General features: G+C 39.1%; 1 protein-coding gene across 2 annotated transcripts in view; it reads right to left on the reverse strand.

Annotated features, from left to right (window-relative positions):
* Nucleotides 1–410: 410 nt before the first annotated feature.
* IFNGR1 (interferon gamma receptor 1) overlaps nucleotides 411–13261 on the reverse strand; it is a 28506-nt gene continuing 15655 nt past the window's right edge. Inside the window, exons 2-7 of one of the 2 annotated variants that reach the window (XM_075748259.1) lie at nucleotides 12873–12987; nucleotides 12286–12458; nucleotides 10644–10804; nucleotides 9232–9430; nucleotides 8088–8203; nucleotides 411–1572 (exon numbers count right to left, since the gene is read on the reverse strand). In XM_075748259.1, coding sequence (XP_075604374.1) covers nucleotides 1078–1572; nucleotides 8088–8203; nucleotides 9232–9430; nucleotides 10644–10804; nucleotides 12286–12458; nucleotides 12873–12987 — 1259 coding nt within the window. In that variant the 3' untranslated portion in view covers nucleotides 411–1077. The remainder of the gene's footprint in view (nucleotides 1573–8087; nucleotides 8204–9231; nucleotides 9431–10643; nucleotides 10805–12285; nucleotides 12459–12872; nucleotides 12988–13261) is intronic. The other variant, XM_075748260.1, reaches the window with a different exon arrangement.

Genomic DNA, 13261 nt, shown 5'->3' on the forward strand with positions numbered 1-13261 from the left:
GTATTCTTGAGATATATTTTTAGAGGGAGGTAATTTGGTGTAGTTCCTGAGTTATGTCATTAAAAAGTGAAAAAATGGTAGTCTTTTTCAACCTGCTAGAAAACATGTCCTATTGATTATTATTTAAAAAAAAATCATATTGTTCTAAGAACGAGGATAAAAATGTTCTGAAGGAAAGCTGAATTTTGAAAACATTTTTTAAAGAATCTGTGCAACCACCCACTACATGCTTTTTTTTTTTTCCAGTGAGGATCAGCGAGCATGCTAACACAGAAGTTAATCCAGAATGTGACACGGTTACACAACGTATCTAGGTGATCCAAATGGATACAGCTATACACAAGTAACAGCACTTTTAAAAATAGGTTTTTTTAGTCAGAGGACTTACATTATAAAACAAAAAGTCTATCAGTCACCGAAGTGTACAAAGTAATGATCCTGGAAGTACACACTTCTAGTTTCAGAAAAGACTATCAATAATAGTTCTTGGCCATAGAATCTAATTCTTAAGATATACAGGAAAAGGTTATAGGCATATGCTTGCTTACAAGAAATAGTAGCATTTTGTTTAATACAAAAATACTCTTCAATAGAAAACAAAAACAAGAGAATACCTACAGTAAAGGCAAAAACTCTCAAATATTTCTTGCACACCTGTCGTAAGCAAGTGAAGGATTTCTTAAGCATTATGTACATCAAATTAATTTTGAAAAGGACTTGAAACAGAAGGGAATAATGATACAGCTGCTGTTTTATACTCCTTCAAGGAGTTTGTTCTCCATAGAGTACTGTTTAAAAAAAAAAAAAAGAGTGCTATTAGTAAATAGTGAGCTATGCCATATACATGAACACTTCTAAAAGTAGTTATTATGAAGTGCCCCCCCAGGTTTTATGCTGTTCTCAGGCACTACTTTCACTCCCATTTCAGGATCCCACTGTGCTAAGTTGTGTACTGGTTATTCTGGTTGGATCAGAACAAGTACAATTTCTAGATGTTCCTAATATAACCCAGGCTCTCCATAATCTTCAGTAATGCTGTTGTTCCTGAGTTCTGGTTAAACACTTCAGCCATGCTGGTTACTCAGTCAGCCTGTAAGCAACCACAGGCTGTTCCTCGCCAACATCTATCAACATATCTAATGGCACATGAGGCTTGTCATAGCCAGAAAACTTGAGGCAGCTGCTTGGAATGACTGTTTCTTGTATTTCTGTCGCAGAAACCTCTGGACCCGAAGAGTTACTGCATATATCCATTTGGCTACTGTTAGAAATGAAATAACTCTCTTTTACTTTGTGATTCTGTTCATCATCCGAAGATACCTCCTCTGTGCTTTCCTGCACAGACACCTCTTCTGCTTCGGCTGGTGCCTCTGGGGGAGGAACAGAAGATGCTTCTTCACTGGAATTCTGAGGACTAAGAGTTTCTTCTTTTGGCTCTGCTTTCAGCAAGGTTACTCCTTCATTCACGGGCAACGCTGACTGGCCTGGCACGAAGCTTATTACAGAAATGTATTTTGCCTCTGATTTTGCTTCTAAAATGCTGTCTGTGTTCAGGTTTCTTATCACACTGACCTTAAATGGAAAAATAAGAACCAGTTTTAGTTCCACATAATCTACTAATTTATTGTCTTTATCTTCTGTGAAAGTTTAGAGGTTAAAAAAAAAGATACAAGTTCATAATACAAATTTAATGTCATTACAATCAATCCCAACAGAAATTAGCAAAATTAGAATCTGGCAAGGTCATTAGCCTATATCTATGACTTCAACTGTTTCATTAACACTTTTATGCAAGCTCTCAAAAATGCTTTCTACGTGCAAATACATTGCAAGGACCAAATCCATTTCATGTCACCCACTGTATTTTAAGTCATTTGAAGTTTGCAATGGAAAGGAAAACAGTAAAGGAAGGAAAAGCTGTAATACTCTTCCAACTAGCTGGGGAAACCTTTCATACTTTATAGCTAATGAGTATAACTTGTAATGACCGTAATATTTTGTGGCAACTGTCTCAACTGGCAGGGAAGAGCTCTTTGGAAAGAGATCTTTAAAATGACATGAGGACCTTTATGCATACCCAGTAGTCACATCTATGCTGAAGTCTTCCTAGTTATTTCTCCTGTGCCACTAAGCACTCCCTCAATGCTGCGACAAAACTTTAATGTTTCACTTTGAAACCCCTCCACAGGAAGAACATATTAATTCCTGCAATGGCCAGGCTCCAGTTTGTTTTAAATGATTATGACATGCCTTCAGGCTGTTTAGATTCTTATGATTTGATTTTGTTTTTAAAGGTGTCCTCAAGAATACACATGAAAAACAAAGTAGGGTAAATTTTCAGCTGGATGATGGTGCTCCCTAAAGTTAACGGAAAGCATAGGGAAAAAGGGGTTACTCGATTAATAGTGTCCTTATCCAGACTTCATAATTCACTATGTAAGTGTATCACAGACTAGCAAGTACTATGATAAACTAAACTCTTAATAAAATGTACACAATCATTGTTTTTTGACATACTTTGTAAACAAATACTCTGATTGAAGTATCGGTTAAGGCAAATTTGGAAGAAAGGGATGTAGGTAGGGAAAAGGGGGAGAAAAATAACGTTGTTTAAGAAAAGCTACAAATAGGTAAAAAGAAACTCCGAGTCTGTATTTGTGCAAGAACTGAGAGCACCATCAAAACCAGACGATCAAATCTGACTGTGCTTTTCAAGAATCTTCCTTGATCAGAAGGTGGTGAGGCTGTTATCTTTACGTTCATACCTCCACAGCATGCTGACTTCATTAGAACTTGCATTTACCTCCCACTTCAGCCCCGTAACTTACCCCTCAGTTGCCCCAATAATCTGCTTATGGTGCTGTGGTGTATGCTCCATCAATGAAACTAGTGGAGTTTAAAAACCAAACAAACCCCAAAACAAATAAACAAAAAACCAAACCCCCACTAGAGTGCAGTTATGCGTAATCTAAGTGACTTTTACAGATAAGCTGTGTTAGCACCACTAAGGTGAGGTGATCCCCTTGGGAATCAAGGACTGCCACTGGAAAACTAGTAAGAAAGAGCAACAAGGTGGCTCCTGACACTGAGAATGTAACACACTACAACCGAGCTGCCATTCAGCCATCATTCTCTCTGGATGTTCATTTTCTGTTACGTGGAAACAGAACACTATATAAAGAACATTCAGAGTGATCTCCATGAGTAAGTACGGAAACCACCCATCCATAAGAAGCAGATGCTTAAAAGATAGTTGCAGAAACCAGCATGCAATCAATCATGCATACATACTGAAAACATTATGAACAGCTGGCAGGATTAATGTACCTTTTGAAAACCTGCTTATACAAATATATGAAAAAAATACTGGATACTTATGCTATACTGACACTGACCTTAAAGGGACCAGCATCTGTAGTTTTTTTTGAGGGTAGCAAAAATCTGACTCTTAACAGTCACACAGTAAGCAACAAGAGAAGATAATGCTCCATGTAAGCTGCAATACTTGAGGAATGTGAATTAAAATGAGATGCTATAGATGCTATATATATGCAGCTAAAAGCTGCATTTACAACTTCCCATCTCTCCCCATACCAGTACATGCTATACTGAAGTTAAAGACCAATGAGTTTTAGGATTTTCACACGGCTCTAAAAATCATAGTCCTAAAAATGCATTAAGGAAATGCCTTGTACTCTACACAGGTTCTGCATTTCACGCTGCCGGCTGGCAATGCTTAGAAATAGACCCTGAGGATAAAATAAGTACTCTGTGCAACTACATCAAAGATTTTTTGTTCTCAAAAGGAAATCCATTTTTCTCTTGAGTGAGTTTTTGACCAAAGCAAGACAGTGCAAAGACACTCCCATTCCCATCCAAAGAAGGAAGCCATCAGAAGAAAAAACCCTTGTGAGTTTCCTGGTACCAAAGGTTCTGTAAGAGCCACTGAGTCATGACGGTAAGACAATTTAACAACTCAAGCAGTTATTTCTAGCTTCAAAGAGAAGAATCAACACAGCTTACTACACTAACTGGAATGCCATTCAAAGCATCTCAAGTAACAAGCGTAATTAAGATATAGCTGCCATTTAGAGAAAAGTATTTACTCTAGGTAAGTTAATATTTTATCTTCCATGCACATTATTTAATACTAGCAAACTGACAGCCAGTAAGCTTAAGCTGGATGGCAGCAGTATTTCCTGGCACGTGCAGGTGCTCAGGTATCTTCCTCTGAGAGCGCCTAAGCTGTCAGGTGTTTCACTGTCTCAACAGACTAGGGAGATACACCTGTGGAAGTCAGGCTCAAGGATACATATAAATAACATATACCAAGGAATCTGTAACAGTTAAGGTAATCAATCAACAGTATTTCTTAACTTTCTTTTCTAAGGGCTCGTCTACCTATGAATTCCCAGTGATTTTCAGATGCACGTTTTCTGGAGGGGAGTTTGAGAAGTCCATTTCAAATCTTATTAAGACCTTGACAAAATCTGCACAGCCTTTGCATGGTTCCACAACAAAGCAATGCTGGGTCAATGTATAAACAGGAGACTATGTTACTGCCCTATAGATACTCACAGGAGATAAAAAAAAGCTTCATAAAAGCTTCACATGAAGCAGTTTCTCACTCGTAAGATGACAATCATTTGTGGCAAGTATCAGTCAAAATTTACAGGAATAATTACAATTTCTCCAAATCAAAAACGTATGTTGTATAACCAAAAAAAGCCAGAGTCACAAAGAAAATTCTCAAGCGTTTTGTGAATACCCATGTTCTACAAATACAGTGAGAGAACACAGCCTTGTCATTTCTGCCAGACTCAGAAAAAGCACCAGCAGATAGCAGAAAAGTTGACTTAAGTATGAACTAAAAATGAAAGCTGATGCTTTTCAATGAGTCTAAGTGGATGTTTCCTACTGACTAAAATATTTGCCACCATTTAAAGATAAGAGGCACTGAAAAAAAGACACTGAAGTTAAAGCAGAGGGAGATGCTCACAGCATATCAGTAAATTAAGGCCAGGCTCCTTTTAAAGTGGATAAGCCCTTATTACAAATTTTACAACAAAAATCTAGCACAGGACAAATTGGAATGCCTGAAGATGGTGGGTGGAAGGAGATGGCCTCTTGAAATACTTCTTGTGAGATAAATGAAAGGAAATGAATGGCTCTAACTACAGCTGGACTGCTGAAACATCAGATTCCTGTGATCCAGCAGAAGACTAGCATGACAAAGTCTTGTAAAGGAATCTGTCCCATTTCACCAGATGCATATTCCTGGTAGGATCCTACTATGAATAAGGAAGTTTAAAACATTTAAACCAACATTTTCTCTAATGAAGGTAATCATTCAATGCCCATACTGAAAGACAGCTGGACAGTGGAAGTAGGACCTGTACATGACTGACATGTTATTCTTGGGAGTCACAAACAGCACAGAAAAGACAATATAAAAGCTCCTGAGATCTAAATGGCAATGGATTTTTTTTTCTTGTCTTTGGGTATATGAGACTGAGCAAAGGCAGCTGCTTGATGGTTACTCTTTCTTATTTTTCCTTCTGTTGGAGAATTCCAACTTGCTGAAAGTCACTCAGATGATGTTTTAGCATCTACTTAAAGCTGCCAGGAAGTGGATCACTGGAAGGCAGCAGTCCTAAGGCAGGATGCCTTGCCTTGCCTTTTAACAGATGGAAAAACTCCCTAGATGTTTCATTTTCAGACAAGCTCAGGTAAAGCACAATGGTCATAACCTATATGGAAAGAAATGTCTGGTATACATTCAAAGGTCAGTGACAGGCTCTCAGCTCCAAGATGCCAGCAGAGATAACTTCATATCATAAAGCTTATTATTCATATTATTTACATTATTTATTCATACTTTATTGATTTTAATTATAAAAATAATCAATAGTTATTATTCATTTTACATTCCCACATTATTCATATCACCTATATTGAAACTGTCCTTATGAGCTCTGCAATTTATATTCGTCACTAGAGACTTCAATGGAAATGGACAGAATCACAGAATACCCTGAGTTGGAAGGGATCCACGAGGATCATAGAGTCCAACTCCTGACTCCACTCAGGGCAAATTAGAAGTTAAACCATACATCTAATAGCACGGCTCAAATGCTTCTTGAACATTTACAGGCTCAGGGCCGTGACCACTTCCCTGGGGACCTTGTCTGGGTGCTTGACCACCCAGATAACAATCTTTATAAATAGTTACAGGTTTCATTCAGCTCCTTAGCAAGAAGGCATGATGTGGAATGTGAATCAGACTGTGGCACACTGGAAGCCAGGAATCACAAGGTAACATGTAGCCCAGTAAAATGAGAATATGGGCGCACAAATAAGTTTCTACAAGGTGAGCTGAAGTGTGAACTTGGGGAATACATCAGGAAGCTCACAGGAGTTAGGGAGCACACATTTAATTTGTGCAATACTCTTTTTCCTGATCCCTTAGATGCAGTGGTACTGGGAAGCCAGGATAACTGTGGATCCATTGAGCACAGCATTGCCATTCTGGATGAGCTGTCTTTTGCTAGAACAATGGTCTCCACAAAAATTACTGTGTGTGCATGTAGGACAGTGTTATGTATTCAGACAGTTACATAATGGTATGAAGATGAAAAAATCTCTAGTGTCTCGCTTTTTCCACAGGCCTGTGTGTTTTGATATCGAAGTCTAGCTGCAGATTCCATCAGACAGGTTTCTCTCATCTGATTTTTTAAAGTCAACAGAACAGCTATCTCTGAACTAGTCTCATGGCTTCATCACAGTCCATATGAAGTGTTTTGTCTGACCAAGCATGCATATTATTTTAGAATGAGATGAATTACCTTGTGCTGCACAAGTTGATGGACTAGATTACTGCTTACTGCAAAGGGACCTGGCTAGCTTCACTGGCTATCTCCATTTAGTCAGAGCAATCTCACCTCCTAATATTCTATTCCAAAGAAAGCAGGCTCCAGGGGGACCTTAGGCATTGAGCTACCCCTGCACTATGAAGGAGTCACTTTGAAGGGTCTTGAAGTTGACGAACATGAAATTGAAGATCACTGCCCCTTCTCTCTACAAGTCTTACAAGACTTCCTGCATCTGCTGAGGAGATACGCTCTTGATATGATTACCGTTTACTGCCACCTCACGTGGCAGTTCTGGAAAGCTGTTCCAACCGCTGCTGACTGTTCAGTTGCTGTGACTATGAGACACCGGGAGGACATTATGGCAGTACTTGTCAGATACTCTGCTCTTGCCTGATGCGAAAGCAAGGAGTGCTGCTGCTCTTTAAGGACCATCCAACTCTGTTTCCTAAGGATGGCCACAGGGAGCTTTTAAGGTAGAACAGCTGCTGACCTCTCTTCCCTGTGAGCGCTCACTGTGAGAACAGAATTCCCCTAGTTGTTCTTCCCTCTTCCTACACCACTATTACTCCTCCCCTCCCCTTACTCTGCACATCACTTTACCTAGCAGTATCACAATATTACCATGTAATGAAGGAATCTCACAGGTGTCCAGTGACAGGACAAAAGGAAATGGGCACAAACTGAAACACATGGAATTTTATCTGACTGTAGGAAAACAATTTTTACTCTGAGGGTGAATAAACACTGGAATAGGTTGCCCAGAGTGGCTGTGGAGTCTCCTTCCTTGGAGGTATTCAAAACCCAACTGGACAAAGTCCTGGGCAACCCACTCTTGCTGACACTTTTTGAGCAAAACGGCTGGACTAGACGATCTCAGAAAGTCTCTTCTCGTCTCAGCGATTCTGTGGTTCTATGTCTCTGCTACTAGAAGGAATACAAACCTGTCTATGTACACTCACACAGAGTTTTTAAGAACTAAGCGCTCAACTTATACCAACTACTGTTACTTCAGTTAAAAAGAGACTGAAGTCTAACCCTAAAAAAATACAAGACATCTGGCTGCAGAGGCTGTCAGAATATTAGACTGGTATAAATCCTAAACATCTATGAGACCATGGTAAAAAAAAAAGAGAGAGAGACAGGCATAAGATGTTACAGTTATAAAAGTTACCTAGTTGGATATTAAAAATCTGACATAGATAAGTCTGAACTTACCAAAGACTTAGGCAGCTTTATGTTGTTCTTCCTTAGCTTCCTGCAGCCACAACATACTGTCAAAATTACACTCAGGCTCAGAATGACACTACAGACAATGATAATATCCTGCATGCCTAAGAAGTTAGAGCAAAATCTGTTAGGAAGTTTGGAAAAATAAACCACTGCTGTATCATTCAGAATAACTTCAGAAACTGTAATAACTCAGAATGCTTAGCTGTAATGTGTGAATTTATCAATTTACCACCTTTTTCACTCAAGAAAACTTAATTTATAAAGCATTATATTAACTAAATAAAAATTAGAGTAACAGAATATTTTCAATTTATATAACCACGATTTTATATGGGTAAAGGAATTTTATAACTAATTTTTTGTTCCTCAGAGATGACACACGGGGATGAACAGCTTTGTACGTTTTCCATGTGACAGCACATTAACTAACATAATAATTACATGTAGTCTATGTACAATAAAATTAAAGCGTGAAATCTTCCAACACAGAGAATTGTTAACTATTAGCAGTAAGATTCCACTAGTCTGACTCTCCTTAACCTTCCCCCCCCGTCATACTGTTGCTCTTCTGCACAAAAGAATGAACACAACTGCTTTTATCAATTTTATTTCTTTTCTCTCGCGAAGTTTTGGGCCTTAATGAAATAACATTACAAAGTTTGTATATAAATTTGGGTCACGAGCAGCCTTTGTTCTCTTTAATTAAGAAAAAGATGTCGATACCTCAATTTTATGACCACAAATATAGTTTCTTCAAACTATCACATTTTCCTCAGTGATGAGACTAAGTAAAAAGCCATTTGATAGGAGAGAGGCACAATGTTTCTGAAAACCACAGATATATAACTCAGTGAATGATCCATTTGTCATTTGTTAATTACACCAATGATCAGGTGCAACGGAAACAGATTTTGTAATACCAATGAAGCAGGAAAAGCACCCAAAAAAGTCAAGATTACTTGAAAATAATACATGATCTTTAAACATCTTTAGAACTGGGAAAGTGCATTTGGAAAAGAATGACCATGCTTTCCCTTTTTTCATATTCTCCCATAGGCATCCAAGTCATCCCACAGCTGTATCAGAGCTCGAAGACTTAGATCTCTGCTCAGACTCAATATGTTCTTACTAAGTTTTAGAATCCTCTTACTCAGTGTCTGTTTGAGAGGAACATGGATGCAGCTTTCTTCTGATGGGGCACCAATCATCAGATCGCCATAAAAACTTCCCTTCGCTGAAACACAGTAAGTGGACCCTTCAGCAGGAACTGGGATGTTGAGGCTACATTTATACATCGTACAGTTGTCTTCAGCAAACTCTTCTTTACTCTGCAAAAAATGAAAGTCACATTATATCATTTGACTCAATACAACAATATAAATATTACAGTACCTTCCAACACTTCCAAAAATGTTAAAACACTATTAGATGTGGCTCCTACTTAGAATCATAGAATTGTTTGGGTTGGAAGAGACCTCAAAGATCATCTAGTTCCAACCCCCCTGCTGCCACAGGCAGGGACACCCTCCACTAGACCACGTTGCCCAAAGCCTCATCCAACCTGGTCTTAAACACTTCCAGGGAGGGGGCATCCACAACCTCTCTGGGCAACCTGTTCCAGTACCTCACCACCCTCACAGTAAAGAATTTCTTTCTAACATCTGATCTAAATCTACCCTCTTTTCAGCTTAAAGCCATTACCCCTTGTCCTATCACTACACTCCCTGATAAACAGTCCCTCTCCAGCTTTCCTGTAGACCCCTTCAGGTACTGGCAGGCTGCTATAAGGTCTCCCTGGAGCCTTCTCTTCTCCAGGCTGAACAACCCCAACTCTCTCAGCCTGTCCTCATAGGAGAGGTGCTCCAGCCCTCTGATTACCTTCACGGCCCTCCTCTGGACTCACTCCAAAAGGACCTCAGAGCTGAACATTGTACTCCAGATCATCTATATGCTTTGCAAAAGCTGTGTGAGTTTTGGCTATCAGCTTATGAGCTACCTTAAGATGTTATATTTGATTAGACCATGATGCTTTCATCTAAAATTTGTGCTGTTCATAGTCAAGATTCACATTTTTAATTCACTTATAGAACTTGTAGCTGAATGCACATGAAAAGGTAACTGTGAATAAACATACCTACTATCATTTTCCTCAAGTTGACCCTACATGATTGCTAAATAAAGTGGTATCAATATCTTGAAAGGTAACCTTCTTAAATGAAATATCTATCTAGATAAGTGAAATGGGCACAAGCACGTATGCAGAAAGAGTAGCATGGGATCCAGTGACCCTATCTTGTATACAGCTAATGCAATAATCTCATTTTTGTTATAAGAAGTCCACTTGGACAACCAGAATTCAGACCTTCCAGTCACGTATCACACTGTGACGCACATGACATTTTAAGGCTTCAGTAGTCCTATGTTACATTCAACTGTTTTCTTGATACCTGTTGGCTCTGTGTGTCATAGGAGTGAACCCCTTGTCTATGTGTTTAAGATAAACAGGTATTTTTAATTTGAATTTTTCATTTTGGAACTTACCTGATTTTTACGATCCCAAAAAGTCACCAAGTACATGGGCTCTGAATAAATGCCACTGATCTGAGGAAGAAGCTCCGCAGATGGGAATGCAGGATGGTAAATATCAACCACGATTTTATCACCGTGCCTTGAGAGATTCAGTGTTGGTGGTCCTATTTTTCCTGCAACACATTGCACCTTTGCTACTAGGCCAAAGCTTTGAACATAAGATATGCTATTTATAGCTAGCTTTCCAAATTCATCAGAGATTTGAGAAGAATTACATGTTTATGTCAATGCTGTTAATATCACACAGCTGTGACACTTAGAAGTAACAGAGGCATTTGGATGCATTCATGAATCTGCTTCTAAAATGGAAACAGAGATTGTGCAGAATTTCACTGTCAAGCAATCCAGCTTTCCTATACATATAAGGCCATAAAAATTCAGCTCACTGACAACAGAAAAAACTAACAAAGCAATTAAACATATATATGTGAAGGAGAAAAGAACACAAAATACTGTTGACTAGAAGCCACCATAAATCCCGCTCAGCTAAAAACAATACTGTAGTGAAACAAAGGCTATCTGAAAATCTACACAAATCTCATCATGAGCAACAGTACTTAGGAAGCCTGATTTCCCATGGCAATGGCCTACATGAATTTTTGATGTCTAATGATCTGACTGAACGTATGAGTTTCTTGTTCAATGGGAAAACAATTTTGTCTCTCTCCTCCATACATGGTCACCAATTTTCTGCAAACTGTCAAACTCAGCATTATTACCATGACTTCTTTGTCAAACACTAGAAACCAGCCACTGATTCCAAGTCATGGGACTATTAGGTGGGGAGGGAATCATAGCAGAAAACAAAGAGAGACTCCACTTTCTTCAGCTCCAGAAATGCAGAAATCCAGCTCTATGTAAAAGCACAGAGCAAGTCAGGGAGAATCTCATGCGCAACATCCTGCCTGAAAGCTATACGTTGAAAATGGAGCAAGTATGAGAGGAAGTCTCTCAGTCTTTTCTCACTCTGTTGTGTCTGCTTTGCACCACCTGTTTAATGCTGGGGTCTGCCCCACTGTTTTGGACAGGTTGGCCTGGAGCCTAGACAGACAATTTACTTTGACAATACCGATGTGAAAAACTGCGATTTCTCCTGAAGCTGCCCAAAGGATTTACATGAAGAATGAGGAACTGTTAGTTATCCAGGTACAGTGGACTCCCATAGCTTCTAGATAGCATCTAGACACCCAAAGCTGTCAGTACATGGGATTATAGTATCAAGCAAGGTATCACCAACCACCTGAATACTATTTCAATGATGCCTAAAGGTCCACAGCTGCCAATGGCAGTTTCCTACCCTAAAGCGGCGTCTGAGACACCAGGTAAGAAAAAAGGAAGGATGCACAGACTGCACCATCAGCATCACTTTCTTGCCTTTAGTAGTTTTGAAAAAATATTCAGATACCACAGTGACAGGGCTAACAAGTCCCTACAGAGGCAGAACTACGGAAGTCCCTACTGAACAACCATCATACTTCATTTCATCCTTGACTCCTGACTTTATGATATTCCCAAATGAGACAATAATACAGCAAGAAGGCTAAGTTTTAAATTTTGGGAAAAATTACAAGGTTTTGTTTACAATGAAACTTACCATGCTTTTGCAAAATAAACTCATTTGTCTCAACATACTCAGACTGTTGTGACCCAACAACAGCTTTAACTCGAAGCCAGTGAGAAGTTAAAGGCTCAGATATTTCGCTTGAGAAGTCACAAAAATGAGCTGAAGTGTTCACACAAGATGAGATGATCTTATAGTAACCTAAACTGTAAAACAGATCAAGTAATAGTTAATACAATTTCAATTGCATGATATTGTACAATCCACTGCCTGTGACAAAACACATGTGAGGGTGACCAAGCACTGGCACAGGTTGCCCAGGGAGGTTATGGAGTCTCCATCCCTGGAGATATTCAAAAGCCACCTGGACGCGGTTCCGGGCAAACTGCTCTAGGTGATCCTGCTAGAGCAGGGGGTTGGACTAGATGACGTCAAGAGGTCCCTGCCAACCTCAACCATCCTGTTACTTGACAGATTTTGCCTTAATTTACACTTAGGCAACTTTTACCCTGCATGACTTCACCACATAGAAACCAAAAAAATTTACCATGGACTGATTGCTTTTATATACTTCTAGGGAGTATCAGGTACTGTGAATGACAAAAAGAATAAGAACTTACTTGTAAGGTTTGATTTCCACAATAAAATGAGGAGTTTCAGACATAGGCGGGTACTGCCAATGTAAGATACTTTTGAAATTGTTGGATGTTACCACAATCTGCGTTGGTGAAGGCACTAGAAGAAATAGAACAATTGCACTTTGATAAGCAGACCTAGTCAAAGATAAGAACAGCCAAATGTTTCTAAATTATTTGGAAAAGGCAACATGCTAGATGTGACTGGAAAAATTAGACCTAAAAATCACAAATACTTCCTCCCAAATGAAGTAGTTTGTCACCAGTACGAACACATATGAGCCCTGCAAGCTGATTTATTATTCTTCTCCCCTACAGAGACCAGCTTTCTTCCTGTTTGTAACTCTGAACCTCAGATAACCCATGCCCATTGA

This window comes from Balearica regulorum, chromosome 3 (genome assembly GCF_011004875.1).
Source record: "Balearica regulorum gibbericeps isolate bBalReg1 chromosome 3, bBalReg1.pri, whole genome shotgun sequence".
NCBI classification, from domain to species: domain Eukaryota; kingdom Metazoa; phylum Chordata; class Aves; order Gruiformes; family Gruidae; genus Balearica; species Balearica regulorum.